We start from the raw sequence: 13,324 nt of genomic DNA on the forward strand, positions 1-13,324 counted from the left end.
AAAAATTAGGCTCTGATGCCTAAAAGGATGCAAAAAAAAATCAAATAAAATTAGCGAATGAGAAGAAATGAAGCACATCAAGTGAAGAGTTATGAATTATAGCAAATTGGACAGATGTAAGCTACAGATTGGATAGACAAAGCAGTCAAATTATCAACAGCGAAGCATAGTCAATGCATATTATTGGCATCACTGGAACCGGGATCTGACTCGAAAAAAGAAGAATTTTGCATGATCCTATATTGCAAAAATTGACCAAAATAACGCAATTCTATATAATTGATGTGCCCAAGCAGCCCACCTAAAGTATGCTAATATATCAGTTGACGGTTGTTTATTGCGAATATGAATTGTTAAGAAACTTGCCATTTCTTCAAATTTTTTTAAACTTCTGCAACTATAACAATATTTCAATAAAGAAATTTTATCAAAAAATACATTTTTTTGCTTTACAACTCCCCACGATTTCGCAATTTCCAAAAACAAGCTTTTTGGGTAAACAGTAATAAATCGTTAATATTTTGGATTTCGTGGAAATCGTTCAACTAAAAAAGTGTATCTTGAATTGCTCTAGAGATTCAATTCTAAAAAATTTAATTTTTTTTTCCAAAATAGTTTTAACCTTTAAACAAAGTGTGCTTTTAGACTCCTTACTCTTTCCTACCAAAATATAAAAAAATCACACTACATCTAACCTGAAATTACTAAATAAATAGATGGTTGCATCTAACCCAAGCATCGTTAACCGCCTACTATCTTTAATCGTTTTCTAACCGAGGGCATCCCATTTACCGATGACGTATAGCCAGATAGATGGCCCAAGCGATACTTTCAGGAGCTTATCCTGCTTTTACGGGCGCATTATAGATAGATAGCTCTCCTATGAAACCTTGTGCACCTTTAACCTTTAGATTGCCAGTCGTTTTTAGTGTGGGTTATTTGGAATAGTGCAGCCATTTTTGTTTGATATAGTTTTTCATGAGGTTATTGATCTGTTATATGTAGAGTGTTAAAAACATGTAATTATAGAAAATACTATGGTACATTTAACTGACACTAATTCACAATTTTTTCCTTAAAAGAACATAGCCAATTGGCAAAAATAAACTTATTATCATTCGCTACTGGATTAAGATCCGACAAAAATTTAGGTCAAAGCTAATTAGTCTGAGTCTAATAAGCCTCTCAAGTCTTTTGGAAAACCTGGCTAGTTATTCTAGGAATACTTGAGAGTTTCAGCTTAATAGTCATTTATATTGCTTTTTTTTTGGAAAAAAAATTAAGAAATAAGCCGTGTCTTCTTAAATTATGCACATGTGTAACTTACATAAGCATCAATACATGTATTAAAAGTCTCTAATAGGATAATATATGAATTTGATACAATTTTGAAATCAAACAAATTTTATACACATAATATTTGTTTGTTTGTTGAATTACTTAAATAAAAATGCAGACTCGCATAAATGATTAATGGACACGAGCTTAAAATAAAACGTTCTTATTCAAATATGCATTGATATTTTGTAAACTCACAACGGACCAAAAAACACTTATTGCATATATAATAAAATAATATTTATTAAAACTAAAATTTTAAAATTTCATATTCACAACGTGTTTCTGATGGTTTTATTATATATTAAACTATGAGGGTTTTAATTACAACAAAATATAAAAAAAGTGATTCGTGACCATTTAAATTATGTATATTTATAACTCAAATAAATACTAACAACAAGAACTTTATTCATATTAGACTAAGAAAAAGATAGTACAGCGAAATAGAATTTAAAATTGTAACACGCTCATTGAATATTCAAAAAAATTATTTTTAGACATGATATTATATCAAGATTAAAAATTAATTTAAGCAATAAATAAAGATTAAACATTTTAACAAAAGACAATTTTACTGAATATTTTGAAAAAAAAAAATTAAACCAATACTAAGCATTTAAATTATGCATATGCCTAAGGTAAGACACTTTTCAAATAAAACTTTTCTACAGCTTAGGATAGAAGCCCCATAAGAAACGTATTAGTACTGATAGGAAAAATTATTTAGTTTTTGAAAAATACCTACCTACTCAATCAAAGTCATGTCGAAAAATACTTAAAAACGTTCATCTAAGAAATACTTATAGCTAAAAGTTATCAGACAAATAAGCCATTAGAATAGTTTTTGAAACCTCTACATTTTTTCACTCTAATGTCCAATAGTTCTACCAAAAATTAAAAAAAGTAAATCATTTCCACGTAAGTTCAAATAAAAAAGAATATTTGTGAATTATTTCTCGTAACGTTAGGTTGTGAGGATTGCTTCATTTTTTTTGTTGGATATAGGTCAAAAAAAGTTTCTTCGGATGATCAATTACATCTTTTTATCGACGTTTCAATCGTTATGAGATGATTATCAAGGTTATATATTGTAGATCGTCTTCATTAATAACAACAACTATAGAATCATAATAAGTACAGGAATTTATAGGTTTTTTGTGGTTTAAAATGTTCAATTCCTCTTTTTATAAACATCTACCTTGGAAGGTAAATTCGGACATAAACGAACTTGTAATAATTATTATCTATGAAATGATTATAAAAATGTGAAAAAATAATTAATTTTATAGAGATTTTATATTATATTAACCGCCTATTTAGTCTTTACTGAAGATTTAATTATAAAAGCTTTAGTTTAATTGAAAAATATAGATTAAAGCAAATCGTACTAAGTTACGCAAATGCATAACTTAAATGGATACAAATAGATTAAAAAATATATTTATAGTCTTTTATACACTTAGTACACAAAATTTTCAAATAATATATAATTTTCAAATAAAACTTCTCTGAAAGTTTTATGATATTTTAATGCACAATGTTAATTTTGGTGTTTCTATTCAATTATTTAAACAGAACTATAAACTACTAGGTTAGATAAATTATTGTTGAATTAGACCCAAAAATAATGTATTTATATTTTGTCGACATTTTAACCCTTAGAAGGTGATCTTCAGTAAATTACTCAACAAAATAATTAAAAAAATATCAAAGTAATTAAAAAATATAAATAAACAGGCATACATTATTATCGGAAAGCAGAAATTGATATTGTAACACACGTTTTGCATATTTAAAAAAAATATTTAAAATAATAAAAACCTTTACAAAGACCTAGATTTTGTTTACTTTTTTGAAAAAAATATGAAAAAACTGAATCGTTGACATTTAAATCATGCATTTGCCTAATAAAGCAATATCTAATAATTCCCTTTAAAATAGTTTTTAAATAGAACTTTTCAACTGCTTCTAGAGACAAAAACCATATATAAAACCATAAGAATTAATAGATAATATATTTTAGTTTTTTAAAAAACACCAACACAAATTAAGTCATGTCAAAACATAGTCCAAAACCTTCCTAAAAAAAAGGAGTCATTTTCATTTAAGTTATGCATAAGTATATTGTACACGTATGTAGATTCAAATCTATTAATTTTGGATAAAAAGCCTTACTTTACGAAAATATATAAATACGCTTTTATGATTTATGAGATCCTTAAGATGATAAAATTATCAAAAGCAAATTGGTTTTATAGATTTTTTTAACGAAATTTTACAATATATTAACGCGTTTACCTAGTCCTTACTAAAGATTAAATTATGAAGGTTTAAGTACAAAAAGAATATAAAAAAGAAAATCGTCGCCATTTAAATTATGCATATGCATAACTTAGTCTTATCTTAGTCTCATAAGCTTATTAACAACAATGTTAAATATAGCTATAAAATCACATTTTTTCGAAAATTTTATAGCATTTAGATGTTTCAGATGTTTCATTTAATTTAGATAATTCTCTGTTGAATTTAATTGAATGAGAGGTGTCTTTTTAACAATGCGATTTAGTGCAATTTTTATTACAATCCCTAGGCAACCGACGGAAATTTTTAGATACGAAAATTTATAGAGAAATAAAAGGGGTCGTAAAATTTTTAAAATATAAGGGCAGATATCGCCTGTAGCGCGTGTGGCGGAATTATTTTTATAACGGGAATCGTATAATGGGGCACTTAAAGCCATAACCGTTTGTGACAAATATTTCGCTCGTGTTCATTTTCGTATTACCCGGGAATGATTCCAGATAAATGGGGCAATAAATGCGAAATATCAAGACTACGATATGACTCCATTTTCTGGAAATGGCCCTTTTTACGACTTTATTTTAGCGCGTACACCAAATATTATAAAGGAAAAATGTGTTTGCTGTGCTCTCTCTATACTCGTTTTCCTCTTAACACTTTTGTATTGTTATTAATTTTTAGGAAATATAATAATGTTTTAAACTGTTGTCAAAAATAGTTCTAAATCAACTAAAAACATGAATAATACCCTAAAATTATTGTTATCGTTGCTAAATGCAATGCGGTATAAACTTTTGCATATGTAAGCGAACACAACGAAAATTATACCAAATGCGGTGCACACCAAATTTATTATTCCGGGAATTTTTAGAACTGCGATTAGAATATTTATAATTAAAAATCACATTGTTTCAGTTTTAAGCACGTTCAACTTAAAGATCAGGTTTCATACTTGCAACTGTTCTTCAACGAACTATATCTACTGTTTAGTGTTCTTTTAACGTTCAACTTGACCTGAATTTTTGCTGGTTGGCTTAATCTTCATCTTGCAGTTATGTTATTTATTTTCACGTCTCTCTCCTGGACTTGAAATATGACTTGCAGTGATTAATCTTAAGTTGTAGACAACAGGACTTGATAGAGTTAACTAGAAACAACCATATCCAATTATATTAATATTTTTTAGCCAAGGGCCGCAATTTGTCATGTTAAAATTGAAATAATTTTTTTATGGTTTAGTGCATGCAAATACACACATAATTTAACTAAACATGTCTTACTTATTTTTTAAACTATACAAAATTATTGAAAATTACTTTGAACTTTACAAAAGATTTTCTGGTGACCTTTACTATATAAAATTATCATTAAACCTGTTTATAGCAACTGCAAATATAATGCGCTTAATTAATTACTTTTTCTCTGATTGCCTCATAGATGGTAACAATGTGTTTACGCGATTTTGCCAAAAACTGAGATTTATCCCTAAATTCAGACACGTACAAGTAATATGCCTATGCATAACTAAAATGGACACGATTTTCTTTTTTTTTAATTATGATATACAACTAAAAATTTTTATTATTTTGATAGGTCTTTTAATCAGATCTTCCCAAAGATGATAAAAACGTATTTATATATATGTATATCATGTTAAGGTCAGGCTTTAGTTGCAATTTTACGAGCTTTTGACTGTAATACATTTTTTTTTCGTTAGGTGTCTGCACAAAGAAGTAATATTCCTATGCCAATTTTTAGAGAGCTTTAATGCAATTTTACGATTTTTGGCCAAAATTTACAAAAACAGATATATTAGCATAATATATTTATGTTTCTGATTGTTTTTATCAGCAAAACTAAGTGTTGACTTCAGAAAATACTTTCTTTTTAAACCATTGACTCTTTTTTTCATATTTCCTGAAAAGTAATAAAAACGTATTTACATATTTCAGATGTACGTATGTACGAATAACATACCTATGCATAACTTAAATGGGTAATGTCAATTTTTTTTAAATTGTGCCATACATCTAAAATCTGTGGTACTTCAATGCCAATTTTAAAACTGTGCAGTTTCACGCCCTTTTGTCAGATATACACAGGTACAGGCAATTGGCTATATATAACTTAAATGGATATGAAATACTTTTTTTTTAATTAGGACTTCCAATGTAATGCATTTCCACAAGTGTTCTTCTTTCTTGGCATCATCTGACTAGAAAGTTACTTTAATTGTGTCGACACATTTGCAAAATATAAACAGTAACAAACAATTCTTGAATGGTACAGTGCCACGACATCCAGTCAATAAATAAAATTACAACAAATTAGGCAATTGATTAGCATATTTCTACTCAGGATTGAGAGAGAACCACCGCGTTTAAAAAAAATAAAATGCGTCTTAAATATGTCGTTAAGTCAAATTAAATATTAGTGTTATTGTTAGAATTTTAGGAATTAAAGAAGGTGTGGCTGTCAAATTTAGTTTGCTCATTAAAGCAAGTAGAACATGGTGATTTAATAATTTTCCAGCAATTCCAAAAGATCGAAACATAAAGTTTTCCGATAAATGTAAAGCCCTTTGATATTTACTTCAGGTTTGATAAAATTAATGATCAAACCTAATATTATGTATCATTTATGATATTGAAATCATAAATGATATGTCACTCATAAATAGGAATTGGCATTTTATTTGTGGAGAAAAAAGTTCTCCTACTAACTTTTCGTATAAATATCTTCCTTTTTAAATATACACGCTTACAGGTAATAAGACCATGCATAACTTAAATGGACACGATTTGCTTTCGCTTTAATTAAGGCTATGTTTCTAAAAATTAAACGCTCATCTTAGGCGGAATTATCAATTATATATTTATAATCATTTAAAAGAAATATAGATATCATATTTTAAGGTTACGTTCAAAAGACTTGATAAATTGCTAAAAAGTTAGACTTCAGAGGCCTCAATTCTATTTCAATATGTTTCCTTTAGTGTCCATATTTTAGTAAACAGCACTGGGAAGAACAAGGAGTTGACCAGCAGATTGCTTTTATTGTTTTTGTAGTAATAGTTTGATCTCTCCATATTCTTATGAGTTAAGTTTTTATTGATTTGGTCATTGCCAATCTTCTCTTTACTTCCTTTGAACACATCGGCAGCTCTATCTTTGGTTATGAAGGATCTCAGGTATACAAACTAGACTTTTGATATTGGATGTGTCATTGGATCGATCAATGATCAATACTTTATTTTTTATTTTGTTTTAGTTCATAGAGTTGAATCATTTTGTATGGTCCACGAAGCAAAATCTTAGTTTTAATAAGGGTTTCCTTGCTGTTTAATTAATGTGTCGGGTATTGAGTGGCTGCTCTCGTATATATCTGGCATAAACCTTTTTTGTTGATCCGAAAATTGCTGAAGTAAAAATTTTGTCAAACGTTCAATAACGATGTGGAGTAATACTTTTCTTTCATACAGAATGATAGTTACTGCTCGGTAATTATTACATTATCCTTTTTTATGGATATCCATTAGGGAAAATACAGAGAGCTTAAGGCTGTGCTGGTTAAAAAGTATGTTTCTCAATAGTAAAACAGTAAAAGGAACATAAAGTAAAACCTGATTCTTTAATAAATTCCTAATTATCAAGGAAAAATATTAGATATATAAACAAAATAACTGTACTCATATATGCCGTTTAAAGATTTTTTTAATAAAATTCTTCATAAGACATTTTATTAGTATATTACGAACGTGTATAAAAGTAATTTAAAATAATAAAACGTATCGTTTCCAAGGATCCTCATAAAAAGAACCACGTTATCATTAAAAAAATATTACATGACAAACACTAAGCAAACTTCATCAGGCGAGGCATCATCATCAATAACAAAACCCTATGAAATAAGCCATTGTGTTAAAATTAGACTTAAAACAATATTTTCAAGTTAAACGAACTCTACACTGGCACTTTTAAAATCGTAATCTTGAACAGGGTCAATAACAACCAAAGAAAACACATTAATTTTTGAAAGAAAAAAAAAAAAAGCTCGCGCCTCCCATTCTCTGGAATTATTCCTGAAATTATCGGTCAAAAACTTCTCTTATCACTGTAACGCGCGGAGACTTTATTTGTAAGATGGTCGTTTTATTTGTCTTCTCGGAAAGTCGATTTTTTTCCGTCTGCTTTAAGTTCATGAAAAAATCGCTCGTTTTATCGATAAATAAAAAGCGTTTTTGTTGTTTGCTCAACGGCAAAATGCGGAAAAATGCACGCAGGATGTTCAGCTGATAATTTGGTTTTCTTTGAATACAAACAATGGCTTGTATGGTTCTTTGTTGCGCTTAAAGACAGATGGGGTAAAAATTATATAAATTTGCTTTTGAACAGTTGTGGGTCATTGGGAGTATAATAATTGATAATTTGTTTGATATTGCTTCAGGCACAGGAGTTTAAGTTACATTGTTTAGATATAGAACCAAATGACATATTTAAAGTAAAATAGAGCGAAAAAAATTGTTGTTAGTAAAAAATTCAAGAAAGTAGATCTTTCTTCAAAAACAGAAAAGTTTACAACTGTCTTATTTGATGGAAGTTCTAAAATGTTATATGACAAATTAGTTTGTTTATCAGACATCCTAGAAAAATACAATTTATTAACTTAAATTACTTATATATGTATACACATTTTAATTTTCATTAAAACTTACGTACAATTTTTAATTTTTTTATGTGCCTACATACATTATTATTTTGCTATTTAAATATGTATTTAAGTACGCACGTTTTATTTATTTAAAGTTTTTATTTATTTTTATCATTGAAAATTTATGTATGCTTCCTTATTTCTTTAAAAAATATAAAACTACATTTATACTGTTTTTCAAATTGCTTTAATACAGGTGGTAAATTAAAAGTAATAATGAACCCCTATCAATACACTAATCAACTGTATATTTAATATAATAATTAAGTTGTTAACCCACTAATTAGGTAAAAATTTAAAAAAAAATCGGAAAGTGCCATATTCCCCAAATTATTTAGATAAAAGTTTTTTTTAGGCAGTTTATCTAGACAATATGAAATGCCTGAATTTGCTAAATTTTAGATAGTCGATGCTAATTTTTTATTATGTGTGGAATAAGTTATGCAGTTAAAATGCTTTTTGGAGTTTTCGAACCAATACAAAATACGTAACATTCAAATAATCGAAGTCGATGTTTTTTAATTTTTTGTCTATAAAGTAAATTATTTTTCTAAAAAAATATATATTTAAATGCTTGAAAACTGTTTTATCCTCCCAGGCGGTTAATATGATTATCTTTTTAACGTAACATAAGGTACCCAAAATATTAAATAAATAAATATTAAATTATTGTGTTATTTATTTAATTCTTGTCTTAGTCAGTATTTTTGTAAAATTTTACCTTTGCCATTTCAAATGTAACTATGTACTACTTTAATTTTAAATTTAAATTTATTTTTATCATATTGTATCTATAAATTGAAATTTTTATGTCTTTATGATTTTTACTCTAGTTTAGTTTTATCACTTAATGTGTAGTCTTATACGTGCTTTTTAAAGTTCTTTTTGCCTTTTTTCAAATCAAATTTCTTAGTTTTGAATAATTTTTTTGAAAAATGCTAAAATGTGTGTCTAACAAATTTATAAGAAGAATCTTTGGTTCAATTTTCAAGATTCTATATCGTTGGCATTCTATTGGTTGATAAAATTTGTCAGGAAAACCAAATTCTTAACAGTACAAATACAAATCTTACAGTACAAATTTCTTAGTTTTAAATAGTTTTTTGAAAAATACTAATAATTTTATAGGAAGAATCTACAGTTCAATTTTCAAGTTTCTATCTCTTTTGGTTGCACAGATATGAGATTTATTTCCTTTAATATATCATAATCTTCAGGAAAAAAATCCTAGTTCTATCTAAGTTCCAGGGCAAATTTCTTAGTTTTGAAATTTTTTTTAGAAAAATGCTCAAATATGTTTCTAATGAATGTATAGGGAGAATCTATGGTTTAATTTTCAAGTTTTTATCTCTTTTGATTGCAAATATATGAGCATTTATCTCCTCTAATATATCATAATTTTTAGGAAAAAAATCCTTAAGTTCCAGAACAAATTTCTTATTTTTGAACAATTTTTTAGAAAAATGCTGAAATATGTGTCTAATGAATTTATACGGAGAATCTATGGTTTAATTTTCAAGTTTCTATCTCTTTTAGTTGCAGAGATACACTTTGTCTCCTCTAATATATCAAAATTATCAGGAAGAAGAACTTCTTAACTTCCAAGGCAAATTTCTTAGTCTTAATCAATTTTTTAGAAAAATGCTAAAATCTATGTCTAATTAATTTAATAGAAGAATCTATGGTCAAATTTTTAAATTTCTATATTTCTTGGTTAAAAATATATGAGCATTTTATCCCTAAGATACCGGAATTTTTTTGGAGAAAAAAACATCCTTAACCTTCAAGGAAAATTTCCTAATTTTAAATTTCTTTTTTGAAAAATCCTAAAATATTTGAACGATTTTATGAGAAGAATCTAAGGTCCAATTTTCAAGTTCCTATCTCTATTGGTTGCAGAGATAAGACGTCGAGTGCTTGTAGTTAATCACAATGCATTACGGTATCTCTTTAACTAGACCTAAATCTTCTCTAATACCTGTTTTTGTATGTAGATTTTATTACGATAAATAAACGATATTATTTATTATTTATAATTAAAGTAATTTTATGACTATGAATTTTACTAATTTTTTGAATTTTAATTTTTTTTTTATTTAAAAAATATGGACAATTTTTTTTTATTTTTTCATAATAATAGTAAAAGTTATTTAAATGCTCATAACGTTGTAAATTCCTCCAGTCAGTTCATATTATTTTTTAAAGTAACACAGGGTAGCTAAAATTTCTTAACTTTTATTTATGAAAGTTAATTTTTTTTTATTTTTTTTATAATTTTTGTTGTAGTTTAAAAAAATATAATCAAAAATTATTTAAATGCATGGAATTTTTTTTTAAATTCTTCCAGGCAGATGAAATAATAATTTCTTAAAGCAACATAAACCACCTAAAATTTCCTGATTTTTACATAATTAAAGACATGTTTTTTACAATGAATTAAACGATTTTTTCTAGTTTGTTGAAAAAATAGGTGCCTTGTACCTAATTAATAAATTATAATTTTTTAACGCAATATAAGGTTTCCAGCATTTATTGATTTTTTAATATTGGCATATTTAAGTCATATTTTTTTATTTTTTTTTTGGCTACAAATTAAACTTATTTTTCTAGTTTTTTAATATAAATATTTAAATGCCTACTTTTTTAAGCGACAAAGTGCCGAGAATACCTTAATTTAAAAAAAAAATAATTTTTTTAACGCAAAATTTTAACGAAAAAATATTAAAAATTCCAATACCTGAATATTTAATTTTTTTTATTCAAAGTTATTACCTACAATTTCTTGATTTTCTTTTAGAAAAGTACCTAAAATAGTTTTTTATAATAAAAATAGTTTAATTTTTTTCTTATTTTTAATTAAGAATCTAAAAAGAAAATAAAATATTTTTTCTAGTCTATAAAAAAAGTGAAAAAATCTTTTGCTTGCCATGGATCAATTATTTTTAATTAATTATTAATTTTAACACTAAAACTTGGTAATTTCTTATTAAAATCCTTTGAAGTCATGATTTTTATACACAAAAAGAAGGTCCTTATCTTTGACTTAATTTTTACAGATCAAAAAATAAAAAAAAACTCGTTTTACTGTTATATTTATATTTAACAATAAATTGAAAATTGCCAAACGTACCAAATGTGCCATAAAAATAAGTGTTTTTATTTCTCCGTGTCATTAAACCCGAAAATTGTAATATTCTCTATTGTTCGAAATTTTCTTTCAAAATTTAAATATTGTAATAAAAACCCAACTTTTTCTTAAAAAAACTGATCAACAAAAAAAATGCTTTTTGCCAGAAAAGCTAAATTTTGATTAGTTTTCACACTGACTGGTCAGAATTTGTGCAGAAGTATGTACAGTAAAATTAATCTGTTTTTCAAAATTCTGAACAATTTAATTTAAAGGCTAATTTTAACATAACAGCTTTGATTTCTAGCCTGATACCATTTATTTAGTGATTTCTTATTAACAATCCCTTAATATTACAAATATTATATACAAAAGGGAGGTGTCAGTCTAATCGAACCTTTAGAAAAGTTTACCTTTAATTGGATTTTTATAGGTAAGGTTACCAGAGGTATTGGTTCTACTTGGAACATATTTAAGAATAAATGGAAAATCTAGAATGTTTTATTTCTCCGTGTCATTAAATCTCAAAATTTGGATATTGCCTATTTGTCAAAATTTTTTTTCAAAATCTTAAATATTACATTAAAAAACCAAATTTTTCTTAAAAAAATTGATCAACTAGAAAAAAAGTAAAATTTTGAATAATTTTCACAATACCCGGGAAATATGATTAAGATATATCAGATATTTAACTTTTATGCCTAACAGCATCAAATAAAAATTTACTATTTCTCCTTAAGTTGATAATTTATATTCTCTTGCAAACTTTTTCAGAGCTAATGATTACGTGGTGACAAATTCAGGCTGGGTAACAAATTGCCCGACTTGATCACGACGACCAAGGTTAAATATGATTTATAATTAACACTTTTCATCTCACTGGATATTAAGCTTGTATAGGTTTTAACTCTTGCTTATACATTGATGATTAATATTAACAATTCCAAACAGTCTTTAAATAGAGACATTATAACGAAAATTATTATTTCTTAAGTGGATATTTGACCCTAAACAGCTGTTACTAGTAAGTGTTTCTTCCGTTTAGCTCGTAGTAGCACATAAGTGTAGAAACTCCTTTATTTAATGCATACAATGTTTTTTATACGTGTATTTTGAATAAATGCGAACTTAACTATAAATAAACAAGAGATATTAATTTAACATTTTTATGGTTCAATTATTTCATAATATTATTGCAAAATATATGTTTCTTCTCAGCGTATAAATTTTGCCATTTCTACCAAAGTAAACCTCTAAAAACTTAGACGTACATAAATATGACTACTACATAAGCTAAATTTTCTTATTTATGAGAAAATATGAGAATTGTAACGGTACAAGTAGACCAACCGACCGCACGGGGCGAGCCCGATCTATTCGGCCGGAATTTCGAAGATAACATCTGGCCGGAAACAGTCGAATCTAAAATTGAAACTAATTACCGTTTAAAATTCATTCTAAAAAGCGGCAATTTCTTCTCGAATATAAATTCACCATAATTTGACGGGAAGTAAAAGCAAATACGCGGGCCGGGTCTTAAAACTGTTTGTTCTACATTCTACGTTTTATTTAGATAGTCTTACGGTGATTTTTAATTAGAAATGCTACTGATATTAGCCGTTTATTATATCTATATGTCTAATTATAGGTATAAAATATCTATTAGTTTGCTTCCATTCATTTGTTGTGAGGAAATAGGACTTGCAACATGTCGAATTATTTTTGAAAGTCATGAGGCAGGAAATATAGATTCTCTACTTGAGAATCATTTCTACATTAAGTCCAACTTTTTAGAATTTACTTACACTGATTAGTTCTAAATGTCCCTATATATTTAGCCCCTTA

At 26.7% G+C, this 13,324-nt stretch overlaps 1 protein-coding gene across 1 annotated transcript in view; it reads right to left on the reverse strand.

The window, feature by feature from the left end:
* The window catches only part of LOC126746590 (mushroom body large-type Kenyon cell-specific protein 1), a 166,907-nt gene that overhangs the window by 16,993 nt on the left and 136,590 nt on the right, over nucleotides 1–13,324 (reverse strand). Inside the window, exon 6 of the mRNA XM_050454899.1 lies at nucleotides 8,221–8,284. Within this exon, the coding sequence (XP_050310856.1) occupies nucleotides 8,221–8,284 (64 nt within the window). The remainder of the gene's footprint in view (nucleotides 1–8,220; nucleotides 8,285–13,324) is intronic.

The sequence above is a fragment of the Anthonomus grandis genome, chromosome 17, assembly GCF_022605725.1.
Source record: "Anthonomus grandis grandis chromosome 17, icAntGran1.3, whole genome shotgun sequence".
NCBI classification, from domain to species: Eukaryota; Metazoa; Arthropoda; class Insecta; order Coleoptera; family Curculionidae; genus Anthonomus; species Anthonomus grandis.